Below are 12898 nucleotides of genomic sequence, written 5' to 3' on the forward strand. Positions count from 1 at the left end.
GATGGACGGCGAGATATGTAGAATCTGGCGCGCTCTCTACAATTCCCACCCGAATATTCAATGGAGGACGGATCATTTGAGTTCCCGCCAAACACAATTTGGCGCGTTCTCTACAATCTGAAAATCCCTCTTTTCCCGCGAGCTAAAAAGCCCATTTGCCACTGCCACTAGCCCTACCATCTCAAATCTCAAACTTTCCGTCTCTCCAAACAGTCCCTTCCGATTCAGTCCAATAGCTTCAACATTTTCAGCTCTCTCTCTCTCTCTCTCTCTCTCTCTCTCTCTCTAGGTCTTCGTTTACGCCCTCTCCGTCTCTCCGATCCGGATATATCCCCCAATCATCTCGCCGCTGTTTCGGGAATCACAGAGAGAGGAAGTTCGTGGAAGGTTCTATTGCTCTTTGAAGCAACCGAACGTTTGCAATTGTGAGAGATTAAATTTTAATTGTATGTGACCTAATTGATTACTGATTAGGGTTTCAATCTGGGATCTGACTTTTATGCTGGATCTATTTGTTTGAAATGATTGTTTAAATTACTCTGTGTAATGTTACGATGGCCTGAAAGCTTCTGTTTCCCGCAGGTGTCTCCGATTCAATTCACTGGAGCGAATCCAAATTGCAGTGGTGCTCCTCGTGGTCGTAATCTGGTACAGTTTCTCTTATCCCTGTATTCTTTTTGTTTATCATATTTTGAGGGTTTATTTTCTTTTAATTGTTGCTATCAGCTGCTCAATCTGAAAACTTATTAGTCATTTTCTTAATGTTTTTAATGGAGTTAATGTAATTGATTGATCTAATCTTTTAGGAATGGTCAGTACTTTGAATTTTTTGTCATTAGTGTAATTTAGTGCTTTGATTTTGTTTCAAAGATTAATATGTGTCTAACATTTTCTGAAATTTGAGGCTGTTGTGTTGTGTTTAATAACTAAGAATTAGTTGAGAACAATTTGTTTAGTTTTATAAGTAAGGTTGATTTCCGTTGCAGGGAAAGGATCTTGTGCATTTTAATGATTGTTCGTGTACTAACGAGTAGAACCTGAGTTTTATATGTGATGGAGTTGAGAAGTTGCAATCATTTGCACTTTATCCAGGCTCTGGAAGGTGGTTTAGTGGTAAAGACTCTGAATGTGGCTCGCGGACGGCCAGTACTCAGATTCAAGGAGTTGAAAGACATACATGAAAGATTAGATGCCAAAAATGGTGATTCATTCCCAAGAATTCCGCCAAAAGATAAGTTCAGGGGATCACTTGTCAACAGAGATAGGGTCATGGGTGAAAGTCCAAGTAGGAGTACTGTGTGGAATGTGACAGTCAAAACTGAACCTGAAGTTTACGATTTTGATAGCAGTGATGGCAATGCCGGAAGAAATAATGATTTGGATGGTTTTGGTAATATTACACTGAAGCAGATTAAAGAGACATGCAAGGACAAGAAAAGAAAACGTTCAACATCTGTTGATTTGAAAAAAATAGAAACGTGCTCACCTGTAAAGCATGAGTGTTCCAAGTTGCAAACTGATGAAGAGGATTTTGATCTCATAGAGCCTCTTAGTAAGTGGAAACTCTCAAAGAAGGCAAAGGCCAATATTAAGAGTAAGCGTAAGAAAAACGGTTTCTTTTCAATGTCTCAAACTTCCATATCGACTATCACATCAGAACACATCCCAATTGAGCCGGAATCTGGTCTGAACATTAAAGTAGAGGTTCCTGAAACTGAGTTTTCAGATATCCAAAACACAATTCCTGCTGCTGGTGATACCTCTTTGTCCTGTGATAATCAGGAAGGTTCTTGCAGAGTGGTGCCTGATGAATCTCCTGCGATAGCTGCTGATTGTGTTTTCAAGACCGAGTTGCCAATTTACGAAACAAATGAAAATCAGATTTGTGTTGTAAATGAAGTCTGCTACGAAGATATGGAATGTGCAGATCCCACACCTATTCAGATTGTAACGACCTCAGGATGGGAAATTGTTGAGGTTGATGATTCAGAGTTCAATAGTTACGAGTGCTTGGATTTGCCACTATTAGAATATAACGTTGAAGGACATATCACGAATTCGGTTCACCCTGACAACTTCATTGAAGCAATATGTTCGGCACAAGATCAAAATTTTGATATGCAAGACACTACCTCCTCTGAGGATGAAAGGTTATGTCAGACTAACAGCGAGACCCAGATTCGAATATCCGAGGTGGTGGGTAATGATCTCTTTCAGTGCATGGGACCTGTTAACGGAACTGATTCACGTCTGTCTGAGCCTGACATGAATGATGATTCACCTTGGAATGTTGAATCCAGTGCTGGCTCTGCTAGTGATTGTGACTCGGGCTCTGGTAGCGGTATGGTTTCTGTTGCAGATGATTCCCCCGTGGCTGAGGAGAGGAAGCAATCCCCCAAGTTTGCCTGTGCTGGTGCAGAAAGAAACTTGTCTCCAGGGATATCTTCTTCTGATGCTGCTGACGAGCTTACAACACTAGTGAGTGGTGGGAGTCCTAGTTTAAACCAGCAGCGTCCTCCTCAAAGGCTCTTTCCGACCAGGAAGGTATGTAACAGCTATTCGTTTTTTTATTTTTTTTGCTTTATCATAGAGTGGAGTTTGTTTCTCATAAACTGTTTTCATGTGCAGGTCATTTCACCAACTTCCCAAGAAAAACTGTGTAAGGCCATGAAGTCAATTGAGTTACACAGTGAAGAACGTCCCAGTAAGTATACAAAGCCTGTTGTTCTATTCAAATGATTAGGATTGTAGGCTCGTAGCATACTCTGTCAGCTAGCTGCTACAATGATGCAGTAAAATTTAAGTTTCATTCTTGAAAGTACAGTAGAAATCTGACATTATTAACCATAAAAGTACTAAGCGCATATTTTATTGGCCATGAGAACCTATTGATGAGCTGATAATGGATCTCCGCTGTGTTTTGATGTTCTCTATACTGCGGTGTTATGTAGTCCGTTGACATGTACAATGCTTAATCAATTCTTGTGGCCCAAGTACACAACTGAGTGTTATTCTGGAATACTACAAATTTCTTTCTGTCTGTTTTAATTAAATTGCTAGAGTTTTCGGTATCCAGAATTGGGTTGTGCGGCTGGACAGAAAATAGGAGTTTTGACAACATTAGGGGAGGATTTACTTAGATGGCTTAAACCATTCTTTTGTGACTTATGGCTGTTGCCTGTTGGTGTTTATTGTACTGTAACTTGTATGTTTTGCTGTGTAACTGTTTCCTTTTCAGGCCAACTGTGTAGCTGTTAGGTTTGGTTTCTCGTACAACACCTCAAAACAAAATTTTCTATGTTGGTTTAACTGATTTTTCGTTACTCTTCTATCAGAAACAAAATTTTGCTCAATTTTTGGAAACAAAATTTTGTTCAATTTTTCTTAATATTTAAGCTTTCAATTGCTTTTGCATTTTCATAACAAATTCATTACGAAATGCCAAGAAATTGTTTGGGTACTTAAAATTAAATTCCGTTTTTCTGTTCATTACTCCATTTGCAAATTGCACAAATTGCTATTCCTCTCTTCTCATTCACCATGTACTTGACTTTCATGGTTTTCTGATTATATCAGGTTGTAAGGCGAATCTATGTTTTGGAAAACAAACCGAGACGATGATTGGCGGAGCTCAAGGGCCTGATCAGATCAAGAGAGCGAAATTGTCTATCAAAGTGCAAAACAACCTGAATCCGAAGAACGAGAAGATTAATTCCCACCCTAAAGGCATCCCTAAAGCTTCCAAAGTTTCTGCAACACCACCGCGTTTTACCACCGGGTGTACTTCAATCCGAACCTGTTCGGAGAGTGCCATTGCATTCTCGCAACGCCAGATGCAGGACATTGAATCCCTTGCAACGAAACTCACGAATGAGTTACAGACCATGAAGGAGATAGCAGAAGAAAGATTACTGCCCGAGGCCTATCATGCTACAACCTTGAAATATAATGCAAACGAGGTACCATTATATACTTTTTTCAGATGCGTTTTCTCACACAACCCCTTTTCTGTGTGAATGTGCAAGAATAATTGTGTGCTCAACTGTGTGCTTCCAATGAAAAAATGCAGGTGCGGATGGCTATTAAGAACGTAACTAGAGTCGAAGCATCTGCGAAAAGGTTACTTTCCATGATGTCAAGGGACTGCAACCGGTTTTGTAAAATCATGGTTTGCTTCTCACCCTATTTCCTTTCATTTATCCGGATTCTGTTATCGCAAGTCTAAAATAATCATCCTGCATTCTTCAGTTATGTGAAATAAGATAGAGAAGTGCACGATGACTATTTCGACGTGCTAATAACAATTCTATTTTCTTCCTCGGTCTTGTTTTGAGGCATGGATTTGATCATTTCTGTTTATCCATTGCAGAAAATGGCTGATATCGACGCCGATGCTTCTGAAAATGTTGCAAACAAGGACAAGGAGGGGAAGAAGATTGTGTTTGCTGATGAAGCTGGGGAAAAGCTCTGCCATGTCAAGTTTTTTGAGAATGACTTGGCAACATTTTCGGATCAAAATCTGGATTTTCTGGTTAAATAACTTGAAAACCATGTTTTTTCTTGCACCTTAATTTAACCTGGATCCTTTCCGTACCATCAGGAAATCCAGATTCTTGATTTGTGTGGAAGAGAAATTGGTGTCTTTGGTTTGTATGAGGTGAATCAAGAAAATGGGTTAACGAGGATTGTCGAATTTCGTTTGAGCAATTCAAATTGCTTGATATTTTTGTTTTGGAGAGTAAAATCCGAAGTGAATTTTTGTACATGCATTTCAAATTTTCAACAATTAGAATTTTTTATTACTAGTGTGAATCAAGAAAATGAGTTAACGAGGATTGTCAAATTTTATTTGAGCGATTCAAATTGTTTGATATTTTTGCTCTGGAGAGTAAAATCCAAAGTGAATTTTTGTACATGCATTTCAACGATTAGAATTTTTTATTACTGGTGAAAACTTGACAACATATATTTATGAGTAGTGTTACGAAGATCACGTATTTAAACTATAATATTTTTACATTAGTAATTTAGTAAAACAATAAGGGGCAAAAACGACAGTATCAGTTTAACTAAAATTTCCCTCTTGGTCCGAAGGGTCGTAAAACAAGAGCTCCCAAATCTCAGAAAACGCCTCCACAATAACGTCCTGGTAATGGCGGGAATTCAAAGTCAAGAAACAATGGAGGAGCTCTTCCAACTCCTTGGCCTCGAATATCTGTTTTTCCATGATCATCTCCATCATCGACCTCCGAAAGTCCTCGTAGGGATCCTCCGACTTCTTCACCACCGCCACGCTCTCCCTCACCCTCCCCTCTTCCCCCCAGCACGCCCTCATCGGCCGCAGCACCGTCTTTATCTTTCCGAACTCGCCGCCCGTCGTCCCCACCGATTTCTTCGAATCCGAATCTGAATTCGATCTACGAACCTTATCGTAATCGCCACTGTTAGGTCTCTTCTTGCTGCTCTGCTTGTGCGGTACCGAGATCTTCTGGCCTATGGTGTCCATCACCAGCGAAAATTCGGTCGAGAAGCTTCTGGAAGAGTAGATCGGAGTTCCGCTTTCTTCGCTGATCTCTTCGCCGCCGTCGAATTCGCCGCTGAACCAGTTTCCCGACGAAACATTTATAAACGGAAGCTCCGGTTTCGCTTTCAATTTCGATTTCTTCCTCTTCGTCTTCCTCTTCTCCTCGTTCCGCTTCTTCCTGTAATAATTCTCGGTTTCCGAAATCGGCGACATAAAATTATTATTATAGTTATTATAATTATGATTATGACTAAGTTTGTCATTATCTGCGGATGATGTGATTTCCACGTTGCAGTCGGAGATGAATAGCGTGGATGACCGGGACCGGCACGATCCGCAGCCGAGGGATTTGGTGGGCTTGGATGACACGTGGCACTTTACGGAGGGGTGCTCCAGTGCGGACGGTGGCGGGACCGGGAGGGTGAGGCCGGGGAAGCCGATGTCTATGGCTTTGGCGTTTACGGGGGACAGCCGGTAAATTGCCGGTAAAGTGGAGTTGTGTTTGGGGCGACAGAATTGGATTAGCGGGATAACCCGGGGGAATTTGAGCTTAAAGGAGCGTTTAGCCATTAATTAAGCTCGGGATTAAGCGGGATTAAGATGGAGGATTTGGGGTTGAATTATATAGTGAGGTGAGGCCGGCTGCAGATGCAGAGACAGTAGGATCGGATGGATTAAATTAAGAGGGATGAAGTGTGCATGGAATTCTGTCTAGCGATTGTATGGATCGAAAATGTGTGTAAAATAAATGGCTTGGTTTATGATTAATTAATTGATAATCAAATCACTAATCAGGTTGAAAGCTACTTAAAAATCAAATTAAGGAATATCATTTATGATTCAGGTGGAGGATGTGGTTGGTTGTATCCAGTACTGATAGGTTGACGAGTTCCATGCAAAGACTTGATCATACAAAGGGCCAAACCAATCTCATTACCGTACATAATGGTATCAACATAGCATCGATAGTACAGAATGCTGATAGATATTGCATCAATAGTACAATGTCAAGAAGTACCGTGTTGTATGATGATTTTTAACTGCACGATGTACAATTAACGAAAACAATTAATTGATCATTCGAATTCTTACAAAAATGATCAAAGAGGCTCCTATTCCGTTGACAAAATCGACGACGAGCTGCTAGCCAGATAGATACAATTTTGTATGACACGTGTACGAGCAGAATATCACTACAAGACAAAGTGTAGAAAGTTTCTTCTACTATACAATACACACGCGCCTTGACTTCTTGACTTTGCACTATGGGTCGGGCTGGAGGCAAATACCAATTGGGCCTTCAGGGCCCGGGAGAGAAGTAATGTGCCTGTTCATCTTCCAATTCCAGCTAAGATTTTATCTCTCTCTCTCTCTCTCTCTCTCTATGGCTTACGATTTGGTCAAGCTCCCCCTTTGCCATATTTGCCGACTGCAATGATTCAGGCCAGTCACAGGCAGCGTCAACGACACAACCGCCACCGGGGTGTGGCTAAGCTTGGGTGGGTGGGGTTGGCAGATGACGGACGGGGGCGGGGGAGATGCGCCTGAGATTATGTTTTGTTCTTGTTTGCTGTTTATTTATTAATTAATTTGGCTTCTATTTTTTTTTATTTCAAATAAATGGTTTTTTACTGTCTACGTTGTGTGGGCTCTTAGTGTGTCACGTTAACAACTTAACAGAAAATTTGACGAACCTAGATGATCAGGACCAAGTTGATGTGTGCTGGAAATTTATGGATGACATTGATTGATTTTCAAATTAGGGGACCAAAACGATGAGCGAGGTCAATTTCATGGACTATTTGTAATAAAACCTTTAAAATTATTTTTGCAACATAGGTTTAGCTATGTTGGTTAGAACAGTGTGCCTATGTTGGTTAGAACAGTGTGTTCTATCATTTGCACTCAAATTCGAATCTATTTTTATTAAAATTTAGATGAACTTACAGTATGTTTAGATGTCACATCCTGGCCCGGGACGGATCACTTCCCGGGCCTGCTCCACTACCGTAGCACGATATTGTCCGTTTTGGGCTCCGACCACGCCCTCACGGTTTTGTTTCTGGGAACTCACCCGAGAACTTCCCGATGGGTCATCCATCCTGGGAATGCTCTCGCGCGCTACTCACTTAACTTCGGAGTTCCGATGGAACCCAAAGCCAGTGAGCTCCCAAAAGGCCTCGTGCTAGGTAGGGATGAGAATATACATTTAAGGATCGCTCCCCTGGGCGATGTGGGATGTTACATTAGATGAAGAACTTTAAGATTTCTAAGAAATTTTAAAATGATGAGATTTTATTTTCTAGAATTTGTGAATTTTCTTGTTTGGTTAACCTAAAAGAACAATGGAATTGAATACATAATTTGTTATTTATAAACTCTCAATCAAAGAAATTGGGAAATGACACCTATTTACATGGAATTTAAACTTGGGAATTGGAGGTTCCAAAGTTCCAAGTTTTTTTTCCATCCGGAAATTCTAAATTTCTATGTTTATGAATCCAAATAAGGGAATTAGTATATGTCAATTTATAAATTCTGATTTTTATCCAAATTCCAAGTTTGTTTCCCTCATCTAAATAGTGTTAATGTAATTACCGTATCATTCACAAACAAAGAATAACAAATATTGTCATACCACTATAACAATATGCATAACAAGTTGAAATTAACTTAGCTACCTTGACTTGATGATCAATGTTAATTAGTTGTGGTAGGGGTTAAGGGGTCCTAAATATGCATGTGATGTGCCCTTAAATGGTTCCAAGCCACGCGAGACCTACGCGCAAGGAGCACCTTAGGCAACATGACCTTCTCATTTCCAATACCAACTTAATCTCCCACTAATTAAAATTAAAATTTCCACAAAAAACCACCCCTTGTCTCTTCAAATTTTCAAGCACCCTAAAGTCCCTTTAGGGTGAGAAGGGGAAAAGTTTCGCTTTTCCTCTTTCTCTAATTTAATCAATTTACCTCCTCCTCTATCCCCTCACATATGTTCCTCAAATATTTAATTATTACACTTTGACTTCACAATTTAATTTAATTTAATTTCTATGAGGAAGCTGTGCCCTAACCTAGACAAAGAAGATGGCCTGGATACCGTCCTCGAGGTGCCTATTCCGGAGGAAATGTTCACCAGCATGGGCAGTAACGCCGTGTTGCGGTGGGCGATCTCTGTTCTTTCATGAAAGATCAGTCCCACGTCGAGAAAAATTCGAGATCATCTCATCCGTCGTCAGGATCAAACAATGAGTTTATGGCATTGCTCAAGCTCTTGTTGGTTCTCCTCTCATCCCCCTTCAGGTTCATTGTGACAATGCACTCTCCCGCCCCATTAAAGATTGTTCCATTGTATGTAATATTAACCTAATTTACCACATTATATAGTTTTCAGCTTTCACTTTTCATTAAGTACGTACGTGGTTTGATACATGCATGCATGCATGGCGGGCAGAGGCTTCTACGGCCAAATATATAGTGCAACAATATGTGGCGGCAACCGGGGGACTGGCGTCGTTGAACTCTGTGAATAGCATGTACGCCGTTGGGGAGGTTAAGATGGTGGGATCCGAAATGCGCCAAGGTGATGATAGTGTACACGTTCAGAGCAAAGTCAACAGCGAGGTTGGTGGGTTTGTCCTATGGCAAAAGAATCCCGACTTGTGGTACATGGAATTGGTTGTTTCCGGCTTGAAAGTCAGTGCTGGAAGTGATGGCAAGGTCGTGTGGAATCAATCTGGCTCACAACCTTGCCACGCGAATAAAGGCCCCGCAAGACCCCTCCGTCGCTTCTTTCAGGTATATACAGTTTTAGGTCGCAATCATCTTGAATATTAGGACTCATATGGAACTCTCTTTTCTAAATGTACTTTTGTTTAGAAATATATGTTGAACTTTTTAATAAAGTCTCAAATGTTTAATGAAAACTGTGGTTAAGGAGCGCAGTCAACTTCAAATCGTGATTAAGGAACAACATTAACAATTATTTGTTGATTAGGGTTTGGACCCCAGGAGCACAGCCAACTTGTTCCTAGATGCAATGTGCACAGGAGAGAAAAACATCAACAAAGAAGAATGCTTCATCCTCAAGCTCGAAACCCCCACGGAAATACTCCAATCCCAAAGCACTCCCCAGACTGAAATAGTCCATCACACCATCTGGGGCTACTTCAGCCAGCGGACGGGACTGCTAATCCAGTTCGAGGACACCAAGCTGGTCAAGATGAGGTCGCGAAGCGACGACGTTTTCTGGGAGACGACGATGGAGACGGTGATCGGGGACTACAGATACGTCGACGGGATAAACATAGCGCACGGCGGTAAAACGTCGGCTTTGCTGTACAGGTACGGACACGCTTACAACCAGAAGAGGAGGATTGAGGAGACGTGGAAGATTGACGAAGTGGATTTTAATATTTGTGGGTTGTCCATGGATTGCTTTCTGCCTCCGGCTGATCTTAAGAGGGAAGATGGCGGTGGAGATCAATAACACGTACGATACGACTGTGTTTTGTTTGGTCAATTGATTTTTACAGAACCAATACAAAAAACAAAGAAATAAAAAAGAAAGAAGGACTGAGGAAGAAGTGCATGTACATATAGGTAAAAAGCAAAATTGTTTTTTATGCATTGAAGCCTGTGGTTTTTAGAAATTAGAGAGCAAGAAGAAGAGAGATTAACATCATTTGACCACTAAATTAGCATGATATTAAAGTAATTGGTCGGAGGTTTAGTCCAGTTTTAGGCCCCATGGGTAATCAAATATCAAATCAATGATTTGCGATATTAGTCGTGCGTGTGAGTTGATCTTGACCGTTCATAATTTTTAGATCCACGGAATAAGATCCCATAGGCATGCGTTACTAATCCAAACACTCCTCTTTAAACACAATATCTGAATCAAAGCATTTGTTTTACTGGGCCAGTCCATTAAACTTTACAACTGGGCCTAACAAAAGTTGGACTATTATAATTTTATTAAAGCCCATAGAAAACCCTAGAATTCCATTCAAAGCCCAAAATAAAAAGAAGTGGGCCGCGCCACCAAAATGTCAAGTCTGTTTGTCAGATGGGTAAAACCCTAATTCACATATACCCCTATATAATCTCGATCCTTCTCCTATCCGCCTCTCATTCTTCCCCTTTCTGAGTCGCCCTTCAAATTTCAATCTCCGCAGATCCGATTGTGTTTCGGATCTGAGTACGTAGCGTCTGTGTTTGTTTTCCGAATTTTGGTTTCGATTTTCTTTGTGCGCGTCTATGTTTGTGTCATGCATCTGTTTACCCTCTCATTCCACGCAAAATTCAATGGTGGACGAGCTTAGAACGGATGCAGATATCGATTGGTTGGCTTACCAGCTCACTGCAGATTGTTTGAGTTTGCTTTTGGGTCAAATGGACCTACCGATATACTTATATGCGTAATTATGTTTAATTTATTTTGTTAATTATGTTTGGTTTTGTGTGAGTTGAAAATCAAATGGCAAATGATGAATAATCTTTTCCGCTTATTGATATACTGAATCTTCTGTGTTGACATAAACTCCGCTTATTATCTGATGCCATTTTTCTATCTTTTTATTTATTTTTTTGGTTTATTTAATTTTATTTTTGGGAAGAAATAGAAGGGCAAAGCGTATGATGTAAAACATTATCACTTATACTACACACCGAAATAAATGTGGACAAAATCTCCGCTTATTATCTGAAGCTTTGCCAGATTTTATTGATTTTTAATCAAACTAGTATTTTTTTTTCTTTTTGTGGATTTTTAGTGACAGTTTTGTTATGGTGTTAAAAATGGTTTCGATGATGAGGAAAAGCAGACGGGCGGACAGAATCTGATGCTGTGTAGATTGTCTGCAATTTCCACGTATGTGGAATTGTCTCTGAGGATTATTTGTTTTTAGTTTTTAAATTGTATTAAAATTGAGTTAATAGTGAGTAGAAGTGAAATGTGTGAGTTAATTGCGTTTGATTAGTAATTTAGTAGTTTAATTGTTTGGATTATGTTTTCCTGAGTCAGTGCAGTGATGATGTTGCTCTAATATATGTCTGGACATATGAGATTAAAACAGTGATATCATATGCAACACTTCTGAGCGCCCTAAAAATTTGATTTCTTCAACTTTTGATTTATTTATACATTTTTGTGTTGTAAAATCAGTGGAATAAATTAAAAATGATATAATATTTATGAGCTTCCTCTACAGTCAGTGTGACTGGAGTACATTATGAGGGTAAATGAAAGCATCACTATTGCTTTGAGCACTGGAGTACATTATGAGGGTAAATGAAAGCATCACTATTGCTTTGAGCACGTACACCAACCACACAAACGGTAGAGGAAACTTGTGAATAGTGTCTTATTTTATTTATTCCACATTACATATACTGTCGATTTTACAACATTTTGGAATTTATATGATTTGTCATTTTTTTTTAACAAATAGTAAGATACTTTACATTATGATGGTAACACGGATTAATAGAGCTACAACTCACTTGCATATGATGGTAATTAAACATTGGTAAATGGCTTTAGTAACCTTTCGAAAATGTTGACATTTTGACAATACATATCAATAAAATTGACGGTGAACAAATAATTATGTCGACAGAGATTGAGCTAATAAAATGATGAGGAAATGTAGCAATGGCTGGTTTAATCTAACTTAATTTGAGCAATTGTCTTCCAATTAAAAATACCATTAGTTTTTTACTTCATCAAACTATGCACTTATGATTCTTTTATTTTTAGTTAAAATGAATCACGTCCCAGTGAAGTTAAATTAAAGGACAAATATGAAGAACCAAATGAAAAAATTGTAGCAATAGTCTTTTAATTGTAATGTAATTATAGCAATGGTTCTTCAAATATGGTTTCTTTTGACGAAAGCTTTGAGGAATTGAAGGACTATAGTTGTATGAACTTATGATCACAAATTTTTAGCTAAGAGATCATAGTTAAAGTTGGAGATCATTTCTTCAATTCAATATAATATTAATGGAGAATATCGGTTTGGTAATAAGGATATAGAACAATTTAGGGAGTTTCCTCTTTTAAAATTCTTCTGTTGGGCTTAAAGAAATATCAAAGTTATGGGTTGAGTCATTCATATCCCTCCCTAAATGGGCTACTTAAAACGCTATGTCGGCCTTGATTAAAGCATGAGTGGGTTGTTAGTTCCGGCCCTGTGACGAATAACGTTGGTGAACCTAATTACGAATTAGAAACTGAAATTAAATGGTTTTTTTTTTTTTTTTTATTATTTTCAAAAAGTGGACAACTGGTTCACTTTTTTCCGATCCAGAGAGGTTATAGAGAATTTCATCATATTTGTGGTCATAGTAAAACAGACTCATCATCTC

At 39.3% G+C, this 12898-nt stretch overlaps 2 protein-coding genes, 2 non-coding genes and 1 pseudogene across 5 annotated transcripts; 4 read left to right on the top strand and 1 right to left on the bottom strand.

The window, feature by feature from the left end:
- The first annotated feature begins 82 nt into the window (after positions 1 to 82).
- Positions 83 to 4848, top strand: LOC103954403. 2 transcript variants are annotated; one of them, XM_009366231.3, is made up of 7 exons: positions 83 to 446; positions 583 to 648; positions 987 to 2544; positions 2629 to 2704; positions 3577 to 3959; positions 4070 to 4168; positions 4370 to 4848. In XM_009366231.3, the coding sequence occupies exons 3-7, from the start codon at positions 1054 to 1056 to the stop codon at positions 4538 to 4540; spliced, it is 2220 nt and encodes a 739-aa protein (XP_009364506.2). In that variant the 5' UTR covers positions 83 to 446; positions 583 to 648; positions 987 to 1053; the 3' UTR covers positions 4541 to 4848. The 2 variants fall into 2 exon arrangements, with proteins under 2 accessions (XP_009364506.2, XP_048434214.1); XM_048578257.1 differs by having other exon boundaries at positions 83 to 425.
- A 67-nt stretch (positions 4849 to 4915) lies between these two features.
- On the bottom strand, positions 4916 to 6369 carry LOC103954411 (transcription repressor OFP7-like). The gene has a single exon (XM_009366240.3). It carries the CDS (start codon positions 6092 to 6094, stop codon positions 5066 to 5068), a length of 1029 nt encoding a protein of 342 aa, XP_009364515.2. The 5' UTR covers positions 6095 to 6369; the 3' UTR covers positions 4916 to 5065.
- A 2205-nt stretch (positions 6370 to 8574) lies between these two features.
- Positions 8575 to 10251, top strand: LOC103954421 (annotated as a pseudogene).
- Positions 10252 to 11005: 754 nt separating this feature from the next.
- Positions 11006 to 11093, top strand: LOC125480229. Its single transcript, XR_007260622.1, has one exon. It is a non-coding gene; the product is annotated as a small nucleolar RNA R16 (small nucleolar RNA).
- A 63-nt stretch (positions 11094 to 11156) lies between these two features.
- LOC125480232 lies at positions 11157 to 11242 on the top strand. The gene has a single exon (XR_007260623.1). It is a non-coding gene; the product is annotated as a small nucleolar RNA R16 (small nucleolar RNA).
- Positions 11243 to 12898: the final 1656 nt, after the last annotated feature.

Source organism: the organism of the source record quoted next, unplaced genomic scaffold, assembly GCF_019419815.1.
Source record: "Pyrus x bretschneideri cultivar Hongxiangsu unplaced genomic scaffold, Pyrus_bretschneideri_v1 Contig1, whole genome shotgun sequence".
In the NCBI taxonomy this organism is placed as follows: domain Eukaryota; kingdom Viridiplantae; phylum Streptophyta; class Magnoliopsida; order Rosales; family Rosaceae; genus Pyrus; species Pyrus x bretschneideri.